The sequence below is a fragment of the Macaca mulatta genome, chromosome 6 (assembly GCF_049350105.2).
Source record: "Macaca mulatta isolate MMU2019108-1 chromosome 6, T2T-MMU8v2.0, whole genome shotgun sequence".
NCBI lineage: Eukaryota > Metazoa > Chordata > Mammalia > Primates > Cercopithecidae > Macaca > Macaca mulatta.
Genome location: NC_133411.1, coordinates 154679860 through 154703049, shown reverse-complemented (window position 1 = coordinate 154703049; position 23190 = coordinate 154679860). Strand labels below are relative to the sequence as shown.

The following is a 23190-nucleotide window of genomic DNA, read 5'->3' as shown; positions in this document are numbered from 1 at the left end:
GAGGCTAGAGATGTCAAGTAACTTGTTCGAGGTAAGATGACCAGTAAGTGGCAGCACCAGATTCAAACATGGGCTGTTTGGCTTTCGAATCTAAGCGGTTGGCAGTGACACTGCCCTTCCTCTCACTAAGGAACTGCATTATCTCATAGCCAAGTGGGCAGTATTTCCATAGCTCTTATTCTTTTGGCTCTACCTTTGTATGTCAACTTTTTTTTTTTTCAAGTTTGGATTCCTCATGACTATCAACAGCATCTAGAATCAGCACACTAATTTGTCCACATTTAGTGAGAGAAAGAGCTATGTCGAGGAGGGAACCTGTCTCCTAGCCGTGAGGAAAAAAGCCCTTCCCCTGATGCTGATTGAGTCAACTTAGGACACCTGCTCCCCCAGATCAATCAGCGTGTTCAGAGGAATGATATGGTTGTATTGGCAGATCCAGTCAAGATCTGCTCTTGGAGCAGGGGGTGAGGTCGTCTCCCTCTGAAGCACATGGGCTGCATGGGGGTGAGTAGGCAACTGAACAGAAATAACTGGGGCATAGTAGAAGGGGACTCTGCACACATTTTTTCCTCTTCATGTTTTCTTGGCATCACGTTGCCCGTTGTCTTTATTTTGCTTTGGAGGTAATGGAGACTCACTACTGCAGATTATTACAGGGATATTTCTGTACCAGTGATCAGGCCTCCTGAGGGATAGGAACCAGGAATTGGAAAGCCAGCAAGACCTAAGGCAGCCTCATAGTCTCTTATTTTTCTATGTCTGACTACTTTGTCTAGTAATTTACTTATCTGCTTTATTTACACGGCCAACCTGACTCCCTCCAGGCCTGCACAGGGTCTCTCCTGTCATGTCCTATGCCACAGTAACTGAGTAGGCTTCTGCGTTCAGAATCCTACCACTGGGCCAGGCGTGGTCCATACCTATGATCCCCGAACTATGGGAGGCCAAAGTGGAAGGATCTTGTGGCCAGGAGTTGGAGACCAGCCTGGCGACATACCAAGACCTTGTCTCTACAAATAATAAAGTAATTAGCCGAGTGTGGTGCCAGATGCCCGTGGTCCTAGCTACTCAGGAGGCTGAGGTGGGAGGATCGCTTGAGCTGTGATCCTACCATTTAATTCCAACCTGGGCAACAGAGCAAGACCCCTGATATAGTTTCGCTGTGTCCCCACCCAAATCTCATCTTGAGTTGTAGCTCACACAATTCCCATATGTCGTGGGAAGGACCCAGTGGGAAGTAATTAAATCATGGGGGCAGGTCTTTCCCGTGCTGTTCTTGTGATAGTGAATAAGTCTCACGAGATCAGATGGTTTTATAAAGGGGAGTTCCCCTGCACAAGTGGTGTTTTTTTTTGTTTGTTTGTTTTTTGCCTGCTGCCATGTAAGACATGCCTTTTGCTTTCCCCCATGATTGTGAGGCCTCCTCAGCCTTGTGGAAGTGTGAGTCCATTAAACCTCTTTCCTTTATAAATTACCCAGTCTCAGGTATGTCTCTATTAGCAGCATGAAAATGGACTAATACAACCTCCGTCTCAAACAAAAAAAGAGGAAAAAGAAGAATTCTGCCCGTGAAACTGTAACTATGTGCCCTTGTACAATTTGTGTCACTTCTCTACTCCTCAGTTTCTTCATCTATATGATGGGGATGATAACCCTTTCCCAGAGGGTGGTTGTATGAATTAAATGAAGTCGTACCTAGAGAAAGCTTAAAATAGTGCCAGCCCGTAGTGGTCAGCAGATATTAGTGTTTTGTATTATTACTTTTACAATTGTTATTTTCATAATCCTAAAAATTCTGATAACTTTTGATTCTAATTCTCAGTGTGTATTTAGTACAGAAACAGTGTTTGTAATGATTTACTGTTACACTGCAGAAATATGTTCATGTTGGGCTTTGCATTCCCTCAGTACTCATCTTTGGGGCTACAAGTGCCTCAATTTGAGAGGCATGGGACTGGGAACCTTGTATTTTAGTTCCAGAGTGAAATTTAAGCTCTGGAGAGAATAGTATTCAGGCTCAATGCAAGCAATTGGCATGGACTGAATCTGCTCACATTTCTGGTTTTCTTCTAGGTTCATGCAATGATCTTGGCAGTTGTAGATTCAGGGGCATCACATAGGGTCCTCTGATGCACTGCTTGAATGTGTAGAATGAGAGATGCCATGCTCGTGCTCTGTTTTGCCTTAAGACACTTGGGCCAAATCAGAAAAAAGATAAGTGAATCTTAATCTGAAAAGAGGAAAAAATTAAAGTCAGCTTTTGTGGGAATATGCTTTATTATGTAGAGCAGGACGCAGGCATTTACTTTGAAAATGGAGAATGAAGTGTATTATTTTAGACTTTTCAGAAGGAAGAAAAAGTCATGGTTTTTATCCTCCAAAGCCTTATGTTCTGAGATAGGTTTGTTAATTTCTTATCATTTTGTGTTTGTGTCTGTTCTTTAAAATATATTTATTTGTTAGTTTCTGGTTCTTATTTATTACCCTTTTCCTTTTAATAGGTGTTTGTTATACCATGTGGGAATATAATTGACATGCATTTGATTTGGTTTTAGTAATTGACATTTGCTTTATCCAAGTACTACAATGTAATTCTGAAAGATAATCACCTTGTAAAAGTATTTTCTTTGGCTTTACTCTTTCAGCATATGTGTTTTTATGCTAAGTAAAAACTTTCTGGTATCTTCAAGTTACTACTATCAGTGGGAACCTATTCTATTCATGATGTTGTGGAACTGGGTTTTTCCTCAAATGTAACAAGATTATTCTTCTACATTCAACACAGCATCTCAATGGCCATGTCTGTAGCTTTCCACGTCTAAAAGCTTCTGCTAATCCTCTGATGCTTATTTTTGACAATAAAAATGCCCAGCCAGGCCAGGCACGGAGACTCACGCCTGTAATCCCAGCACGCTGGGAGGCCGGGAAAGGTGGAAAAGCAAAAGCTCTCCCAGGGCCCTGCATAGGCCCATGGACAGGTTGGAGGCTGGCTCTTTGTCTCCAGGTACTTATAGCATCATTGCATGAAAACCATTTTAGGACCCCGTTTGGCCCACCCTCTCCTGGGCACAGTGGTTGGGCATAGCTGGGCCATGGCAGTGTGTCAAGACTTGATGAAGGGACAGGGCACAGCTGGCTCATGCCTGTAATCCCAGCACTTTGGGAGGCTGAGGCAGGCGGATTGCTTGAGCCCAGGAGTTCCAGACCAGCCTGGGCAACATGGAGAAACCCTGTCTGTACTAAAAATACAAAAATTAACTGGGCGTGGTGGTGTATGCCTGTGGTCCTAACAACTTGGAGGGGCTGACTGAGGTGGGAGAATTACTTAAGCCTGGGAGACGGAGATTGCAGTGAATCAAGATTGCGCCACTGCATACTCCAGCCTAGGTGACAGAGTAAGACCATGTCTCAAAAAAAAAAAAAAAAAAAGGTCAGCTTAGCAAAATGTGTGCTAATCATTTGAATATATCCCTCATGGAATATAGTAAAAAACAAGTCAAAATCAAACTTAAACACAGCATTACATTAATGAGATGAGAAACTGTTCTTTTTTTTTCTTTTTTTTTTTAGACAGGGTCTCCTTCTGTTGCCCAGGCTGGAGTGCAGTAATACAATCACAGCTCACTGCAGCCTTAAACTTCGGGGCTCAAGCAATTGTCCCACCTCAGCCTCTGAGTAGCTGAGATATAGGTGTGTGCTATAATGCCTGGCTAATTTTCTTTTTCTTTTTTGTAGAGACAGGGTGTCACTGTGTTGTCCAGCTGGTCTTGAACTCCTGGCCTCAAGTGACCCTCTTGCCTTGACCTCCCAAAGTGCTGGGATTACAGGCGTGAGTCCCTGCGCCTGACTGCAGCTCTTGTTAGGTCAATACATTTTCATTACTACTGAAATTACTCATGAATCTTCTTCACTGTGTAATAGATATGTATATAACTTTTTGAATGTTTTATTTTTGAATTTCTGGATTAAAACGTCCTAAGTCTCAAGTGTTCATCTGCAAAATCACAAATAATATAATTTGCATGTGCTGAGAGGTAATTGGACATATTTTTTGGTGTCCATTGTTTCACCCTGCTCTGGAGTCTTTTTAGTTTTTTTTCCATGAGTGAATTCGGTAGTCTGGTGACTTCTGTGTGTTTTTAAGATTAGTAGTGGCATTTTTGATTGACCTCCAGACCTGCTTTTACTGAAGTATTAAAATACTCTGGCTCTGCTGACTTAGGAATTATTTCTAAGCCCAGTCCTGGAGCTAAAGGGCTTGAGGGTGTAGTTAACTAATAGCCTGAATAAATACTACGGTATTCGTCCCAAAACATGACTCCCTCTGCTCATATTGACCTTGATTTCCAGTGCACCAGCGGATAATCAAACAATTAGCAGAAAGCACCACCAATTGTGAAAAGCCAAGCAGTAAAGGCTTTTCTATACAAATATAATCATCTGGGCTGGAGCTTTATTTTTGGCTTAATAAGACTGCCCTCCAAAAGATACTCATTTGCCATTTGATGTTTGTGTTCATATAATCAGAGTCTCCTCTGTTTTTTTTTATCCTGTACTAATTGTTTTGTGGTGGCTGTGCACTGAGGTCACAGTTTACCACTGTATCCCACGTATTTAGCACAGTGCTTGGCTCACAGAAGATGCTTCATCACCATTTGTCTAATGAATGATGAATGAAAGTCTGCTAAAGGGGATGCAGATAGTACTTGTGGGCTGAAATGAGAATGGCAGGGGGGGTTGTGGGTGGGAAAGGGAAAGAGAAGGAATTTGCTGCAGGGCAAGTTCAAACTGGGGAAGCCCAGTAGGATTTGGTAGGAAATGACACGTAGAGAGAATCTGTGCATTGAGCCAGTAATCTGGGAGCTTCTCTTCTTGTTTCTGCTTGGTCATTTTATGTGCTCTTTGACTCTGGGAAAAGGGATAAAGCTAGCCTGAGCTCCCTCACAGAGTGAAGTGAAGACTTAATAAGATAATAAGTAGACATGCTATGCACATTTATAAAGCACCGAATAAATATAAGTTGTTGGAACTAATGGGATTAAATGTTGTTTTCAAAGTGTGGTGACTGTTTAAAGTTACTAATTTTGAAAATTAAAGTAAGCTGTTTTATTGAAAAGGGAAGTGATAATTGAGCTAGAAACAATGATGTTTAGCCAAGAGAGCATTCAATGACAAAAGTAGGAGCTTTTGAGATACAGTCCAACACTGCCTACAACATTTCAGTCTATGGCAGACTGCATATATTAAGGTGGTACCGTAAGATTATATTGGAGCTGAAAAAGTCCTAGTAGTAGTAACATCACAGTCATCTTAATATCATAGCATGATGCATTACTCATGTGTTTGTTGTGATGGCAGTATAAACAAACCTACTGTGCTGCCAGTTGTATAAAAGTGTAGTATATACAACACATAATACTTGATAATGGTGTATTAGTACATAATACTTGACAGTGGTATATTAGTCCTTTTTTATACTTCTATAAAGAAATAACTGAGACGGGGTAGTTTATAAAGGAAAGAGGTTTAGTTGACTCACAGTTCTACATGGCTAGGGAGGCCTCAGGAGACTTACAATTATGGCAGAAGGTGAAGAAGAAGCAAGCACCTTCTTCACAAGATGGCAGGAGAGAGAGAGAGTGCAGGGGAAACTGCCATCAGATCTCATGAGAACTCTCACTGTCAGGAGAACAGCATGGGGGAAACTACCCCCATGATCCAATCACCTCCCATCAGGTCCCTCCCTTGACATGTGGGAATTACAATTTGAGATGAGATTTGGTGGGGACACAGAGCCAAACCATATAAATGGTAATAAATGACTGTGTTACTGGTTTATGTAATTACAATATCGTTTATTGTTGTTTTAAAGTGTACTCCTTATAAAATATTTTAAAAAGGTAACTGTAAAACAGTCTTAGGCAAGTACTTCAAGTGGTATTCTAGAAAGCATTGTTATCACAGGAGATGACAGCTTCACATGTGTTATTGCCCCTGAAGACTTTCCAGTGGGACAACATGTGGAGGTTGAAGACAGTGATATTGATGATCATGACCCTGTGTAGTCCTAGGCTAATGTGTGTGTTTTTGTGTTAGTTTTTAACCAAAATATTTTAAAAGTAAAAAAAAAAAAAGAAAAAAGTTAATAGAATAAGAATATAAAAGAAAATATTTTTGTACAGCTATGCAATATGTTTATGTTTTAAGCTAAGTGTGCTTGCAAGAGTGAAAAAGTTAAAAATGAAAAAGTTTATAAGGTAAAATAATTACAGTAAGCTAAGGTTATTATTGAAAAAAGAAATTTTAGAAATAAATTTAACGTAGCCTAGGTGTACAGTATTTATAAAGTCTACAGCAGTGTACGGTAATATCCTAGACCTTTGCATTTACTCACTACTCACTCACTGACTTATGCAGAGTGACCTCAGTACTACAGGCTCCATCATTCATGGTAAGTGTGTATCATTTTTTAATAAATGGTATATATGTGGTATGTATCTTTTATACTGTACTTTCACTGTGCCTTTTCTATGTCTAGATATGTTTAGATACACAAACATGACTGTGTTGCAGTTGCATACAGTATGCCGTATAGTAAGATGCTGTGCAGGTTTGAAGCCTAGGAGCAATAGACTCTACCATTTAGCCTACGTGTGTAGTAAGCTACACCATCTAGGTTTACGCAAGTATACTCTATGATGTTTGCACAACGATGAAGCTGCCTAATAATGCATTTCTCAGAACATATCTTCATTGTTAGGTGATACATAATTGTATCTTAGCGGACGCCTGTTGACATTTTTTCTTTCATCCTCCTTTTCCTTTTGAGTTGTTTTGAGTTGTATGTTGGCCCAAGATTCAGTGGGGGAGTTAAAAATGTAGATTCACCTTGGTAATTCTAGTTTTGTATTCCCGGACTGACTCCTGAAAATCGACATTTTTAAAGTTCTTCTGATGAATCTGTTGAGTAGCTAGATTTGGAATCCCTGATATCTAGTAAGTATCCCATGGTCCCAGTGGTAAGCAAACATACAGCTGGCAGCCCTTTTGGAACTTCATTTTTTGTAAAATTCTTGTTAATCTTATAAAGCATGATCAGTTAATATTCTGGCTATCTAGCAAACACTAAACACTCTTCAGTGGAAACACCTGCTGAAAAGTCAAAATTCAGATGAGGGCTCTACTGAATTTATGCAAGAATGATCAATGGAAATAAGGGATGAGGAGGGGAGACTTTAGTGAGTATGATTAGTGTCAAAATTATGTTGCATTTTCTGCTCTTAGGAAACACAGATACCAGTTAAATTTTTTTCTTTTGTTTGGTTAGCTTTTGTAGCTATAGGAAATAAAAAATTTTGGTATTAAAAATTACGATACTTTATTAACCAGGCACTGAGATAATGCAGGATAACCTAAAGATCTCGAGACAATAGAGAGGAACCTGGTGACAATCTAGTCTTAGGGTCTACCTCCTCCATTGGGCAGACAATCAGCACCAGCTGTGAGTGGGATGCATGCACTGTTGGGCCTGATATCCCAAGACAAGCCTCCACCTAAGCTAGTTTACAAACCATTGTGTAGTTTGAAGCTTCGCCATCAACTCGGGATGCCCGTAAACTTTCACTAAATAGACACTTTTCTAGGTAGTAGGGTTGTGGGAAGGGACATGGGATCTGAAGTTAACTGTGTTAATAGTGGCCCTGTCACTTATTTTTGTGTGACCCTAAGTCAGTTTGCCTCTTTGAACCTCAGTTTTTTTAATCTGTAAACTCAGGTTAATATTATATACCTTCTAAGACTGTTGTGAGAATTAACTGAAAGGCATGCATATAAAAAACTTAATACAATGCTTTACCACAATAGGCTCTGAAAATATGTTAACTGTTTTTATTAATAATCACCTCTTTTTTTTTTTTGAGACAGAGTCTTGCTATGCTGCCCAGAGTGGAGTACAGTGGTATGATCTCGGCTCACTGCAACCTCCGCCTCCCGGGTTCAAGCAATTTTCCTGCCTCAGCCTCCCAAGTAGCTGGGTTTACAGACATGTGCCACCACACCCAGCTAATGTTTTATATTTTTGGTAGAGACGGGGTTTCATCATGTTGGCCAGGCTGGTCTCGAACTCCTGATCTCATGATCTGCATGCCTCAGCCTCCCAAAGTGCCGGGATTACAGGCGTGAGGCATATTAATAATCAATTCTTAAATACCATGTTTTAAGAGACAGAGCCAGACTGTCCTGAAATATGTACCTGTACTAACCTGCTGGGCCTCTGAGATTCTACCATTTAATTTATTTCTTAGTGTTATGGCATACCCTGTTGATACTCATTGTTAATAATTTAGGTAACAAGCTGTTGGTTTCTGGCATGGGTTAGAAGAACAGCTCAGAGGGAAAGCACTGAGGAGAGGAGGTCAGAGAAGGATGGTAGAGTGTTTGGTTTCACAGTGCAGAGTGTAGGGTAGCAGGGTGAGACAGGAGGCTGGGAAGTTGGGAGGCTTCTGCTTCAAGAGCTTTGAATGTCAGAACTGGGGTGGGGATGGGTTCATTCCCTTCATTGCCAAGTGGTTTATGGTGATTGAGTGCCACCTAGAAGTTAATGAATTGCAGAGTCTTGGAGTTGGCTGGGGCTGGATTTTCACAGTGGTTATTTGACTTCTCAGCCACTGTGCTTTTTTTTTTTTTTTTACTTTAAATGGGAATAATAGGGAATAATAATGGTGGTTGTAGTAGAACAGCATTATTGTTACTAGTGTTAGTACTGTTTACTCACATTTGTTGAATGCTTACACATAGTACCTTGAGTGCTGTCCACATGTTGCCCTATTCAACCTTGAGACAATTCATGAAATAGGTATTATTAACCCCATTTTACAGAGAAGAGCAAACTTCACAGAACTTCAGGAACTTACTACATGGGTGGGTAGGCAAGATAAAAGAAGACGTGAATGTAAATGGTCTAATTCCAGGAGCCACACATTTGTTCCCTGTCTTAAAGATATATATATATATATATATATATACACGCACACACATACACACATATATATATATATTTTTTGTGAGTGTGTGTGTGATTTTACACGTGTAAATACACACATTCATGTTAAGGCTGAAACTACATAGCATATATTGAGAGCTCTGCAAATTGCATTGGTTTTCTGTGGAGGCAGTTATGTAAATGGGTTCAGACAGACAGCATGGGAGTGACTACATAGTCTGGCATGGTGGAGCAGCAGTGAGTCAGAAGTCTCTGCAGCAGCAGCAGAGCCAGGGAATTGGGCAGGAGTGAGTGGGCCATCTGACTTGAAGACCCTGTGTTTCCTTTGGGACCCCTATTTCTGTGTACTTACAGGAGAATGCTAAAAACATGATTAGAACTGAGATGTCATCACAACAAGAGTATCTGTGGAAACTTTTTTTCCTCCTCAAAGACACTTTAATTAGATTCGCATCATGAAAACAATTAGGCAAGATTTGCCATACCTAACCAGTCAATAATTCAAGGACAGGATCTCATTAAGAGCTTTTGCTTTCCTGGAAACTGCCGTTTTGAGGATTCAGCACTGGTGGCTGTGTGCTCTGGGGATTAATTCCTAATCCATATTTCCCCTGAACTTTTTTATTTTCTCAAATCCAGAAGAAAACAAATTTTTAAATGACTGTATAAGCTGCCCTTCATTTTCACAAAGGTGTTCTGGGATTTGAGTTGTGCTTTCTCTGTAACAGTTCCATTGGGTTCTGTTTTGAATTACACCCACTAAGTGGACAAAGCAAGAGATGGGACTCAGATACAGGTGCTGCTTGAGTGGGTCAGCCTCACTCTCAGATTTTGTAGGTGGCTTATCCCACAGCCAGGTGAAGGTTGTCTTCTGTTGACCTGAGCTGGTGGAACTCCTGAGACATCTGGTTCATTTTCCCTGACACAGGTATTGAGATGTACTATACATTTCTTCCCTTCTTTTGCTTCTTCACTTTCTCTTCCCTACAACTCTTTCCATCTCTTCATTCTTTCCTTTCTAAATGCATTATTGATTTCCTACCATGGGCTAGTCTTTGCAATTGGAATTGAGGATGCAATGAAGAAAAAATAGATACAACCATTTAGAAAAACATTTGGCCTGATCTATTAAAGTTGAAACTGTGCATGTGGTATGGCCCAGGTAATTGACTGCTGGATACTCCAGAGATACTTGTGCACATATGTATCTGGATACATTATAAGTGTTTTCATAATAGCACTGTTGATAATAGCCATAAGCTGGGTCCGTTCTAAATATCTTCTGTAGAGTAGATAAATAATTTGGAGTATTTTCAATCAGTAGAACACTATGTAGCAATGAAAATGAACAAACAACAACTACATGCAACACTGTGGATGAGTCTTATACACATAAAACTGAGCACATGGGCATTATTCACCCTGCCTTAATAGGCAGTGACATGATAGGTGTGTGCTTAGGAAGTTGGCTTTTGTCAATATGGAATATAGGGAATTCATGCTGGAGACAGGACGCCATTGGGAGGCACTTTGCAATGGTCCTGGAGAGAGAGAATTCCATGCCAAGCCAAGGCAGTAGCAGTAGCAAGGAAGAGAGTAACATGGATTGTTGAGGGATGTTACAAGTGAAATAAGCACAATTGGGTGACTTATTGGATGTTTGGATTGATTATAGAGAGGGGACCATCTAACATGTTGCTAAGATTTCTAATCTCATGGACTAGAAAGACAGTTGTCATTCACTGAGAGCAGAGGAAGACTAGGATTTTGAGGTGATAGCTAATGAATCCTCATGACATTAAGCTATGTGACCTTGGGCAAGTTATTTAACATCTCTTTGTCATAATTTCTTCATGCATAAAAGAGAGAAAATAATTTTCAAAGCATAGCAACCTCAGAAGATAATACAATGTCTGATATAGAATGGACACTGTTACAATACTGAGTTTTGAGGAGTAGGTATGACCCTGAATTTGTAATACCATAAATGTAATGGAGAGTCCTCCCTGTAGGCTTCTCAGAGATGAAAAACAGGTGAAGGAAACCTTGAATCATCCTTTTATGTCTTGCATATGATGAAACACTATGTACTTCAAGTACAGGGTGAGGAGAAAGTCTTAGGACACAGCTACAAAGAAATGAGATTACATAACGTGGGAAAAGGAAAGCCAAGAGGTGATTTAACAAGACTTTGAATGAAGAGGAAGCCAGAAGTTAGCAGGTACCATTGCTGAAAATGGTTTAAAAGGCACAGAGTCATTTATAAAATGCCTTATTTATTTATATAAAAGTGATACTCAGGGTCTTTTTCCTCAATAGACATTTTTTGGCAATTGCCAAAGGAATACGTATTTTTTTAAATAGAAAATTTATAAACCACTAAAAAGAAGAACAAAGCACGTAAATAACATATAGTTCTAATGCCCTAATGTTGTTAGCATGTTAGCTCTGTTCAGTTACTCATCTGTCCGTCCGTCCGTCTGTCCATCCATCCATCCATCCATCTTTTTTTAAAAATGAAGCTGAAATTAAACCATATGTTGTTGTGTAAACTGCTGTGTTTTGCATGGAACTTAAATGGAGATGAATTCTAGTGTGAGGGATTTAGGTTAGCTATTTGTAGTAAGAAGAGTGTCTGATGTGCTTTATCAATGAGTTACTGAGGGAAAGTGCAATATTTTCTTCTCTGGCAGTCTTAAAATATAATAGGATAAACTCTCATCTCATTGATGGCAAGGGCATGACCCTGTTTTACTGCCCTGTTATTCTCTGATATGTGGACAAAACTCGAGAGTGCTTTTCTGAGGACTTACTTCTCCCAAAAGTGGCAGAAAGCAATATTGGTTAGAATATGATGTAAGAGACTTTTATTAATCTCTTACCTACATTTGCCTTCAGGACTGGGGACTGAAGAGTTCATCTCTCCCAAGAGTGTGAGACTGCTCAACTTTTCATTTCTTAATATTAAAATCACTGTAAAATTGTATTCTGACTAATCCAGAATAAAGACGGAAACGATTAGTGTCACCAGGATACAGTTTTACATGAGCAAATCATTTTAAATAGGCTTAAATCTAAGAGGTAAAAACTGCTTAGATGGAAGGTATTTATGTCAGATTGGATGGGATAACTCCTGTGTGTGTGTGTGTGTGTGTGTGTGTGTGTGTGTGTGTATGTGTGTAAGAGAAGGTGAGGAAAGGGAGAGGGGAGAGGGAGAGAGGAATTCTGAAGGCTTCCTTTTATTGTATGCATGATCTAAATGTAGAGGCTACTGCTATTAACGAGGTCTAATTAAGAGGTTTTAGTAACCATTTGACCAAAATGACAGTTTGCCGGATCCAGCATTTTCTCAGATTTTTGTTTGTTTGTTTCAGTGCATGTGCTCACATATGCATGCATATAAACACATGCCAACTATACATACAGGAGACGTGGCTCTCATTTCCTTTCCACAGAGATATAAGGTTGGGAAGATGTATTATGTGTTGAATATTTTTGATTACAAAGAAATTGAATTAATTAATTTAACAAATGCTCATTGAACTCTTTCAGTGTAAGCACTGTGGTGAAAATGGGGGATAGGAAATTGTCTAAAAGCATCAAGGAATGGCAATGAGCGTTTTAGTCAGTGGTGCAGGTGTGACTATTAATCTATACCTGGTACTTAGTGTCCTCAGAAGAGACACCCCCTTTACCTTCAGGGTAAAGCCTAAACTTCTCAGCCTGAGGCCATTTGCAACCTTGTCTTCAATTATCCTTTCAGTCTCATATCCTAACATCTCCCACACCCACCTTATGCTCCAGTCATTCCTGTGGGAAGAATTTATCAAGCCCCATACCATGTACTGGGCAGTTTTAGATAACTTGTGGCTCCTCAGACATGTCTCTTCCTTCATGCCTCCTTACCTGGGTCCTTGTGGTTTTCCTCTGATGGAATGCTTCACCTCCAATTGCTGACACTCTCCCACTTGTCTATTTGTCTTTTCCACTAGCCAGTGAGATCCTGGAAGAGAGAGACCATCTCCTTCTCTGTGGGCCTCTAGCAGTCGGTATGGCACTTAGCATATAGTAGCCATGCAGTCAGTGTGTTGAACAAATGAATGAATGAGGCAAAGTTAAATGTAATCCAAATCTTTAGTGGTGATGAGCTCCCTTAGCTTTTGTTTATTTAGGAAAGTCTTAATTTCTCTTTCATTTTTGAAAGATAGTTTTGCTGGATATAGTATTTTTGTCTTGTATGTTTTCTTTCTTTCTTTTTTTTTTTTTTTTAATTTCAGTATTTTTAATATGGCATTCCATTCACTTCTGGCCTGCAAAGTTTCTGCCAAGGAATGTACTGAAAATCTTATAGGAGCTTAATGTGATGAGTTGTTTTTCTCTTACTGCTTTCAAGATTCTCCCTTTTTCTGTGACTTTTGACATTTGATTATAATGTGTCTTGGTGTGAGTCTTTATATATATATATATATATATATATATATTTTTTTTATTTAAGTTCTAGGGTACATGTGCACAGTGTGCAGGTTTGATACATAGGTATACATATGCCATGTTGGTTTGCTGCACCCATCAACTCATCATTTACATTAGGTATTTCTCCTAATGCTATCCCTCCCCCAGGCCCCCACCCCATGACAGGCCCTGGTGTGTGATGTTCCCCACCCTGTGTCCAAGTGATCTCATTGTTCAGTTCCCATCTATGAGTGAGAAAATGCGGTGTTTGGTTTTCTGTCCTTGTGATGGTTTGTTGAGAATGATGGTTTCCAGATTCATCCATGTCCCTGCAAAGGACATGAATGCATCCTTTTTTTATGGCTGCATACTATTCGATGGTGTATATGTGCCACATTTTCTTAATCCAGTCTATCATTGATGGACATTTGGGTTGGTTCCAAGTCTTTGCTTTTGTGAATAGTGCCGCAATAAACATACATGTGCATAGGTCTTTATAGTAGCATGATTTATAATTCTTTGGGTATATACCCAGTAAATGGGATTGCTAGGTCAAATGGTAATTCTAGTTCTAGATCCTTGAGGAATCGCCACACTGTCTGCCACAATGGTTGAACTAATTTGCACAGGTGTGAGTCTTCTTGAATTTATCCTAGTTGAAGTTCATTGAGCTTTTTCAATTTATTTGCCAATTTCCTCCCTCAAATTTAGGGAATTTTCAGCCATGATTTCTTCAAATAGGCACTCTGTTTCTTTCTCACTCTCTTCTCATTCTGAGATTCCCATAATGTGGATAATGATCTGTTTGATGCTGTCTTGTAAGTCCCTTAGGCTCTCTTGACTTTTCTTTATTCTTTTTATTTATTTTTTGGTCCATGACTCAATAATTTCAAATAACTTATCTTTAAGTTTGCTGATTCTTTCTTCTGCTTGATCATGTTTGCTATTGAATGAGCCCCTCTAGTGAATTGTTTTTTAGTTCCATTATTCTTCAACTCTGGAATTTCTCCTTGGTTCTCATTTTTCTCATAGTTTCTCTTTGTTGATAGTCTCATTTTGTTCTTGCATTTTATTTTTTCTTAATTCCTTTAGTTGTCTATTTTAGTTCATGGAGAATTTTAAGATGCTTATTTCAAGTTCTTTGTGAGGTAATTCATAGATCTCTGTTTCTTTAGGGTTGGTTTCTAGAGATTTGTTTTGTTTCTTTGATTGGGCCATGTTTACTTGTTTCTTTGCATGCATTGTGATCTTTTGTTGAAGTTCGGGTATATGAAAAAACAGCCACTTCTCCCAGTCTTATGGACTGGCTTCATATAGGAAAGACCTTCACTGATGAACCTAGCTTGAGATTCTGGGGGCCTCTCAAACCTTTTCGGGGGATGCAGCTTCTCTGGGCTTGTGGGTAATTTCCCAGTCAGAGAGGACTGCCCCTGTTCTCAAGAGCCAATGATCTTTTGTTACCCTTGGTGTCCGTCTGAGGTACTGCAGTCTCTCTAGTGTAACAAGCCACCATGCTTGCTTTTGAAAGTATATTGCCATTTCCTTTAGCACTCTGAGTCATGCCCCTCTTAAAGACGGAATGTTGGATGCACAGTTAGCACTTTTCTATCCCTTCTGAGGGAGAAGCCAGAAGCTGGGAATTTTTTCTTGATTGCGTTACACTATGCTAGGTGGGAGGGAGCTATCATAGGTAAAAGTAACAAAGTGTCTTATCCGCTTGGATGTGGCTCTTCTTGGCTTTGCACTCACCTGGGGTGCTGCTAATTCTTGAGGGAGTTCTCATAAAGGCAATTTGGTTTGTATATTGTTCTTAAGTCATTATCTCTGGGGGTAATGAGGGCTTGGGACTTCCTATTCAGCCATCTTACTTCTATCACTCAAGTGTAATCTAGATCCCTGTTTTATGACATGAAGATAATTTATATTGATATAATTTTGGTAATTAAAATTGGTAGAGATGGTGACATATCTCTTCTGTCTCACCCCCTTCTCCAATCGAGGATTGAAAAAGTCATTCCCGGCTTCTGGTTTTCTAATCTTGTCTCTATCTGACTCTATTTAGTAATAGTAGCTAACATTTAATAAATACTTATGTGTCAGGAACTCTTCATATTCCTGTGATGTGTGATAAGTCATTTACTTGCCACAGTAGTTGTAAAAGAAAGATACTATGGTCGTTCCCATTTTACATGTGAGGAAACCAAGTTATAGAGAGTCAAAATTATTTACCTAAGGTCATATCATTGATAATTACCTCAGACTCAATTTTAACAAGAGATTTTGCAGCATGAGATGAATATTCTTTAATTTGAATAAGACTGTTGTTAGTATTATATAAACTATAAATTACTTTAAACAAAATCTTCTTAGGCAGTTGTTGAATTATTATGGATATTATTTTGTATTGATTATAAGTGGTAATTATGCAGCTAGAAATGTCTGTCGTTTACATATCCAAGCATAGAATGACATCGAAGATGTGTTTTTTGTTTTTTGTTTTTTTGCAGGACAGAGTTCATTCAAAGAGGCAGGATTTCAGTCACAGGAGCTGGATTTCTCAACTGCATTTTAGAAACTTTTGCCAGCACATTCTTAAGACAGGGAGCCCAGAAGGTAACTTTATTTCTGCTTTGAACCAACATTAATTTTAAAAAACAATAGGAGTTCCAATAGGGTTATTGAATAAGACTCATGAACAGACATAATGAGAAAAACATATAGTTAATAAACAAATATATGCAAAAATAATTACTCTCAAAATTATTACATAAATTCAAATCAAAGTAAAACTAAAGTGCCATTTATGGCTCATTAAATTAAAAATATGCCAATGAAGAGTATGTGAAAATTTGGAGCATACTTATAATCTAATTAAAAGAAATAATCAGAATGAATAATAATGTATAGTATGATGACAACCATTTAATAAAGATAATGATAGTTAATATTTATTGGGCACTTACTATATACTACTGACTGCTAAAAGCATTTGTGTTTATTAACTCATTTAATCCTCACAAACCTTTGCAGAAGCTATTACTGTTGTCTTAATATTATGGTTGAGGAAAATACAGAGACCCCAATTGTCCATTCTTGTAGTTTTCAAACTCTATTCTCAAGGGAACTTAGGCTTCCATGAAAGTGATTCAGAAGTCATGTTGGAGTTCTAAGGTCCTGTGTGCTCTATTTTAAGTAGAACTGTTCCATTTTAATCTGTCCTCTATGATATTCCATATGACATTTATATCTCCCATTTTCTTGCCTTAATAGCATTATTTTTAAAACTTCATGTCAAAACCCATGGCTTATGCATCTTTATGTGCTTATTGCAGTGCTCAGTATAGAGCAGTTGCTCCAAAGTGTTTTATTATTGTTATTAATTGCAATGATAATTATACTCACTTATTTCCAGATTTTACTCGGGACTCATTTTGTTTTGTGGGATAGAATTAACCGCTGGTATAAAGAACCATTGTTATGACCCTCAGAGACTTCCTAGTAATGGACCCTTGTTTTCATTTTTGCATGTCTAGGTTCAAGAATGAACCTGTACTAGGAGGCGTTCATTTGGGAGGCTGAGGGCGGTGCATGAATATTCAGTACTGTCGTGTACACCATAGACATACTGTCATGATTGATGATGTGTTCTTGCTCCAGTTTGAGGTGGTTCCTGGTGCATATTCAGACTGGTCCAGCCTCTTTAAACTTGAACTTGAAGGGAGTAGTTGAACTTCCAGAAGATGTTATGTCACCTTCACTCACTCAGATATTATTGCACATTTTCCTGCTATATTGCAATTTATGCATTTGTAAAAACTCCCATGTTCTACAGCATTGCACTCTAAAAATAGTGGAACTGATGAGAAAAGTAATTTCATTGCCATGTTTCTTACTGAGTTGACTTCTTGTGCATCCTTTAAACTCTGTATGATAATAATAGTAATAATAAATTGAATTTTTTAATAATACAGATATATTAACTAGAAGAATGGGATTTTTTTGAGAGAGAGGGATAACATTTAGCTGAAGTAGGGTTCAAAGTTCATGTTCCCTATCATCAAATTGATTGCAAATGTTCATTTATAAAAACCATTCTTGTAGGCCATATAAAAACAGGTGGTGGGCTGGATTTGGCTTGTAGGGTATAGCTAACCCCTACTTCAGATAAATATTATTTCATTAACTAAAGTGGGTCTGTATTTGACGCATCAGTTAATCTGATGAACCTAATAATGACTTTTAATTGCACAGTGGTTATGTACATTCTGATCCTCTGAGATACATAGAGTGAAATTTTTTTTCCCATTTTATTAATGAGAAATGACTTGAAAGATAAGCATACCCAATATGTGGTAACTGCTTTCCCTGCTTCCTTCCTCTTACAAATATATATTGAGCACCTGCTTTGCACTAGGCACTGCATTAAGTGTGGACTAAATGTGTTTCTTCAAGGTCACAGAACTAGCAAAGCGTGGAGTCTGGACTCAAATCCACATCTTTTGTCAAGAAGAGTTCCCTCTTGCCACTTTACTATGCAGCCCTCAGATGAATGAGGTGAAATCCTTGCCTACCTAGCATCACAAACTTCACTTATACTTTTGTTCATTAGATGAATTTGTGTTGTGGTTACTCCCTTTGGATTTTGTTAGGTCTATTTGGTTGCAAGTAACAGAAACCACTTCAGGCTAGCTCATTGTAAGTGTACAAGGGTGGTGAGGCTGGCAGGCTTCAGAAAGGTCTTTACTGGGAACTGAACACTGCCAGGAACCCAAGTGGTATTCCTTCTTCAGCTCTTGTCTGTAAGACTATATGTCTGTTTTATTCCACTCTTTTTGTGTAGTCTGGTTTTCTCTGCTCCCCAGGCCATATAATGGAACATGGGCCTCCACTGTCAAGCATACATATTATATATTGATAGAATTCTCACTAATAATAAAATAGCTTATTTTTTTCTTTATTAATTCTTTAGGAAGGACTCTCATTGGCCTCCCATAGCTCAGGCACCACCAGGAAGATGGAAGTCAGGTTGTCCAGTTATGGCTCATCCTCTGCCATGACCACATGGACCAGGGTTAGGGGGACACTTCTCAGGGGAAGGGGTTGTGGGGCGGATATATACTCCCCAACATTTCTAGCATGATCCCACATTTGATTCTATGTTCCTTGATGGCAGAGAGGTGGTTTTATTCACCTTAATTCTTATTCCCTCCTCCCAACCTGTAGTACCTTGAACAGAATTCCATCCATTCGTGTGGGAATGAGTAGAAAGGAAATGCCCAGGGAGGTTCACAGTTGGTTTCTGATGAATATTATCTGGAAATAATTAGGTGACTTCAACTTCTTAAAGTGATTCCTTTTTATTCTCATTTATTATGCTCAGAAGTAAGAATATATTTTTCCTGCTAGCTTTTGCCTTTTCTGACTTACTTTTTCTTTTTGAAGAGCCCACGTTTAATTAGCTTTTTGATTTTAGGAGCCATTTATGCTTAAGTGTCTTTTTTCTTTTATCCAAGTGGTCATGTTTTCCAGTATCAGCCTGACTTCCTGATAAACCCTCACAGCTGAGCCTGCATAAATGGTTTCTGTGGAAGTCACCGTAAGAGTGTTTTAGGTGACTTTATTTTCACTTTAGGACTTATCCCTGAGTCTGTTGAGTAGTGGTAATGATGGGATCTGATATCTATTTTTTCCAGAAAAATCAAAACTAGGTACTCACAAACTTTTTATTTTTATGTTTGTAAATTAAAAGCAGGCTTTAGCTATGGATCCCCAAGCTGAGGTCATATGTATTCTGTGCCTTTGAGGACTGGCTCAATTGCTTTTTTCTCCCTTTGCCACTCTTAAAGGGAGGTAAGTTGGAATTTGGGAGCCTTTGTGTCACAAATGCTGACTTTTCACACACCAGTCAGACCCCTCCTTCCTCCTGGAGTGGAAATCTGTGGGCAGGAGAACTGGGATTTCCCTTTGGCAGTCAAGTTGACAGATGTATCCTTGAAACAGAAGTGGTTCTGAACTTACAGCCCTCTGGACTCGCTCTCCTCACCTTTGTGACCCAGCACAAATCACTCTGGCCCTCCCTATTGTCAGCTTAATTATCTGCAAAATGGGGATTTTAATGTGTTCCCACAGATACATGTGAAACTAAGTTTGATAGCTTTCTGTAAGTTGGTAAACACAGGACAAATATACAAAATATGTTTTAGTTTTCAAGAATTAAAACTCACTGCCACATACTTCTTTAACATATTTTCTTTTTATGGTTATATATTTTTTATCCCCCTCAAATTCATGTAAACATATATAGGCTAGACAACTAGATTTTAAGTTTAACTCTACCAGCACTTTTTGAGTGTCACCTATGTGCCAGGCATTGGGTAGAATGCTGGAGACACAAGTAAGAATTAAGACGTAATTCTTAAGATAGAGATTGTGCCTTAAGCAGCTTTACTTCTGGGACATCTAGCTCAGGGCAGAAAGCAGGACAGACAATGAATAAACATCTGCTGATGCAGAAAATTTATCGAGCCTTGCTTGGTGTTCAGTGCCAGCACTGTGATCACTGCTGAGAAGCATATTAAAATAACAGCTAGTGCTTATAAGAGCTTAGTAGATGCCAAGCACTGTCCTTGGCATGCATTACCTTATCTGATTTTCTGGACAACATAATGAGATAGGAATTGTTATTTTCATTTTATGCATAGGGAAACTGAGGTCCCAAATGGCAAAGCAGTTTTCTCAAGGTCACAGGATTAGTAAGTGGTGAACCTGAGATTTGAACCCAAGCCTGTCTGACCCCAGAGTGCTCTTGATCTCTGCAGCACAGAGCTGCATCCATGATCAATGCACTTAAGCTACCTGCGTGGGGCAAGCTGTGTGTTCTTGATATAACCAGAGTAAGGCAATGTGATGCACAGTAACGACGGAGGAATGCAAGCGTAGGGAGCTCAGTTACAAGAGAGGAACTTGGAATGGGCCAGAGGAATGGGGCCATGCTACTTGAAACGGCCTTTGAGGGGCAAGTGAATGTCTTCCCTTCTGTTTGGAGGCCCCAGCATCTATCGTCCACACTACAGCTGGCCTGAACTCCATGCAGCTCAACACTCTCAACAGTGCCATGCAGGTTGAGAGTATGTTAGCTGACGTTTCTCCCATTTTTATTGTAATGACATATCCTCTTTTCTGCTTTTTTATGTACTGCAGATTTATGAAAATACTTTTGTATTAAAAAATAGTATTAAAAATTTGTTTTTCATTGTGGCAAAATATACATAGCAAAAAATTTACCATTTTAACAATTTTTAAGTGTACGGTTCAGTGGCACTAAGTACATTCACATGTACTTAATGTGATGGTGATGCAGCTGTCACCATCATCTGTCTCCAGAACTTTGTTCGTCTTCCCAAACAGGAGCTCCTTAGCTGTTAAACAATCACTTCCCATCCCATTCACCTCCTAGCCCCTGACAACCACCATTCTACTTTTTGTCTCTATGAACTTGGCTAGTTTAGTTATGTCATATAAGTGGACTAATACAGTATTTGTCTTTTTATGACTGGTGTTATTTTACTTAGCATATGTTTTCAACGTTCATCTGTATTGTAGCATGTGTCAGAATTACCTTTCTTTTTAAGGCTAATATTTCATTGTTTGTATATATCACATTTTGTTTGTCTAGTCATCTGTTATGATTTGGCTATATGTTCCCACCCAAATCTTACCTTGAATTGTAATAATCCCCATGTGTCAAGCACGGGGATCAGGTGGAGATAACTGAATCATGGGGGCTGTTTCCCCCATACTGTTCTCATGGTGGTGAATAAGTCTTGTGAGATCTGATGGTTTTATAAATGGGAGTTCCCCTTCACAAGCTCTCTTGCCCGCTGCCATGTAAGACATGACTTGCTCCTCATTCACCTTCTGCCATGATTTTGAGGCCTCCCTAGCCATGTGGAACTGTGAGTCAATTAAACCTCTTTTCTTTATAAATTACCCAGTCTCAGGTATGTCTTTATTAGCAGTGTAAAAACAGACATAATCCATTGGTGGATTCTTTTTTTTTTTTTTTTTATTATTATACTTTAAGTTCTAGGGTACATGTGCATAACATGCAGGTTTGTTACATATGTATACTTGTGCCATGTTGCTGTGCTGCACCCATCAACTCGTCAGCACCCAACAACTCGTCATTTACATCAGGTATAACTCCGAATGCAATCCCTCCCCCCTCCCCCCTCCCCATGATAGGCCCCAGTGTGTGATGTCGCCCTTCCCGAGTCCAAGTGATCTCATTGTTCAGTTTCCACCTATGAGTGAGAACATGCGGTGTTTGGTTTTCTGTTCTTGTGATAGTTTGCTAAGAATGATGGTTTCCAGCTGCATCCATGTCCCTACAAAGGACACAAACTCATCCTTTTTGATGGCTGCATAGTATTCCATGGTGTATATGTGCCACATTTTCTTAATCCAGTCTGTCACTGATGGACATTTGGGTTGATTCCAAGTCTTTGCTATTGTGAATAGTGCTGCAATGGACATACGTGTGCATGTGTTTTTATAGCAGCAAGATTTATAATCCTTTGGGTATATCCCCAGTAATGGGATGGCTGGGTCATATGGTACATCTAGTTCTAGACCCTTGAGGAATCGCCATACTGTTTTCCATAATGGTTGAACTAGTTTACAATCCCACCAACAGTGTAAAAGTGTTCCTGTTTCTCCACATCCTCTCCAGCACCTGTTGTTTCCTGACTTTTTAATGATCGCCATTCTAACTGGTGTGAGATGGTATCTCATTGTGGTTTTGATTTGCATTTCTCTGATGACTGGTGATAATGCACATTCTTTCATGTGTCTGTTGGCTATATGAATGTCTTCTTTTGAGAAATGTCTGTTCATATCCTTTGCCCACTTTTTGATGGGGTTGTTTGTTTTTTTCTTGTAAATTTGTTTGAGTTCTTTGTAGGTTCTGGATATTAGCCCTTTGTCAGATGAGTGGATTGCAAAAATTTTCTCCCATTCTGTAGGTTGCCTGTTCACTCTGATGGTAGTTTCTTTTGCTGTGCAGAAGCTCTTTAGTTTAATGAGATCCCATTTGTCAATTTTGGCTTTTGCTGCCATTGCTTTTGGTGTTTTAGACATGAAGTCTTTGCCCATGCCTATGTCCTGAATGGTACTACCTAGGTTTTCCTCTAGGGTTTTTATGGTATTAGGTCTAACATTTAAGTCTCTAATCTATCTTGTATTAATTTTCGTATAAGGAGTAAGGAAAGGATCCAGTTTCAGCTTTCTACTTATGGCTAGCCAATTTTCCCAGCACCATTTATTAAATAGGGAATCCTTTCCCTATTTCTTGTTTCTCTCAGGTTTGTCAAAGATCAGATGGCTGTAGATGTGTGGTATTATTTCTGAGGACTCTGTTCTGTTCCATTGGTCTATATCTCTGTTTTGGTACCAGTACCATGCTGTTTTGGTTACTGTAGCCTTGTAGTATAGTTTGAAGTCAGGTAGCGTGATGCCTCCAGCTTTGTTCTTTTGACTTTAAGATTGTCTTGGAGATGCGGGCTCTTTTTTGGTTCCATATGAACTTTAAAGCAGTTTTTTCCAATTCTGTGAAGAAACTCATTGGTAGCTTGATGGGGATGGCATTGAATCTATAAATAACCTTGGGCAGTATGGCCATTTTCACGATATTGATTCTTCCTATCCATGAGCATGGTATGTTCTTCCATTTGTTTGTG

At 39.1% G+C, this 23190-nt stretch overlaps 1 protein-coding gene across 1 annotated transcript in view; it reads left to right on the top strand.

Moving 5' to 3' along the window:
• PRELID2 (PRELI domain containing 2) overlaps positions 1 to 23190 on the top strand; it is an 82736-nt gene that overhangs the window by 23435 nt on the left and 36111 nt on the right. The window contains exon 5 of the mRNA XM_001099038.5: positions 15961 to 16066. Coding sequence (XP_001099038.2) covers positions 15961 to 16066 — 106 coding nt within the window. The remainder of the gene's footprint in view (positions 1 to 15960; positions 16067 to 23190) is intronic.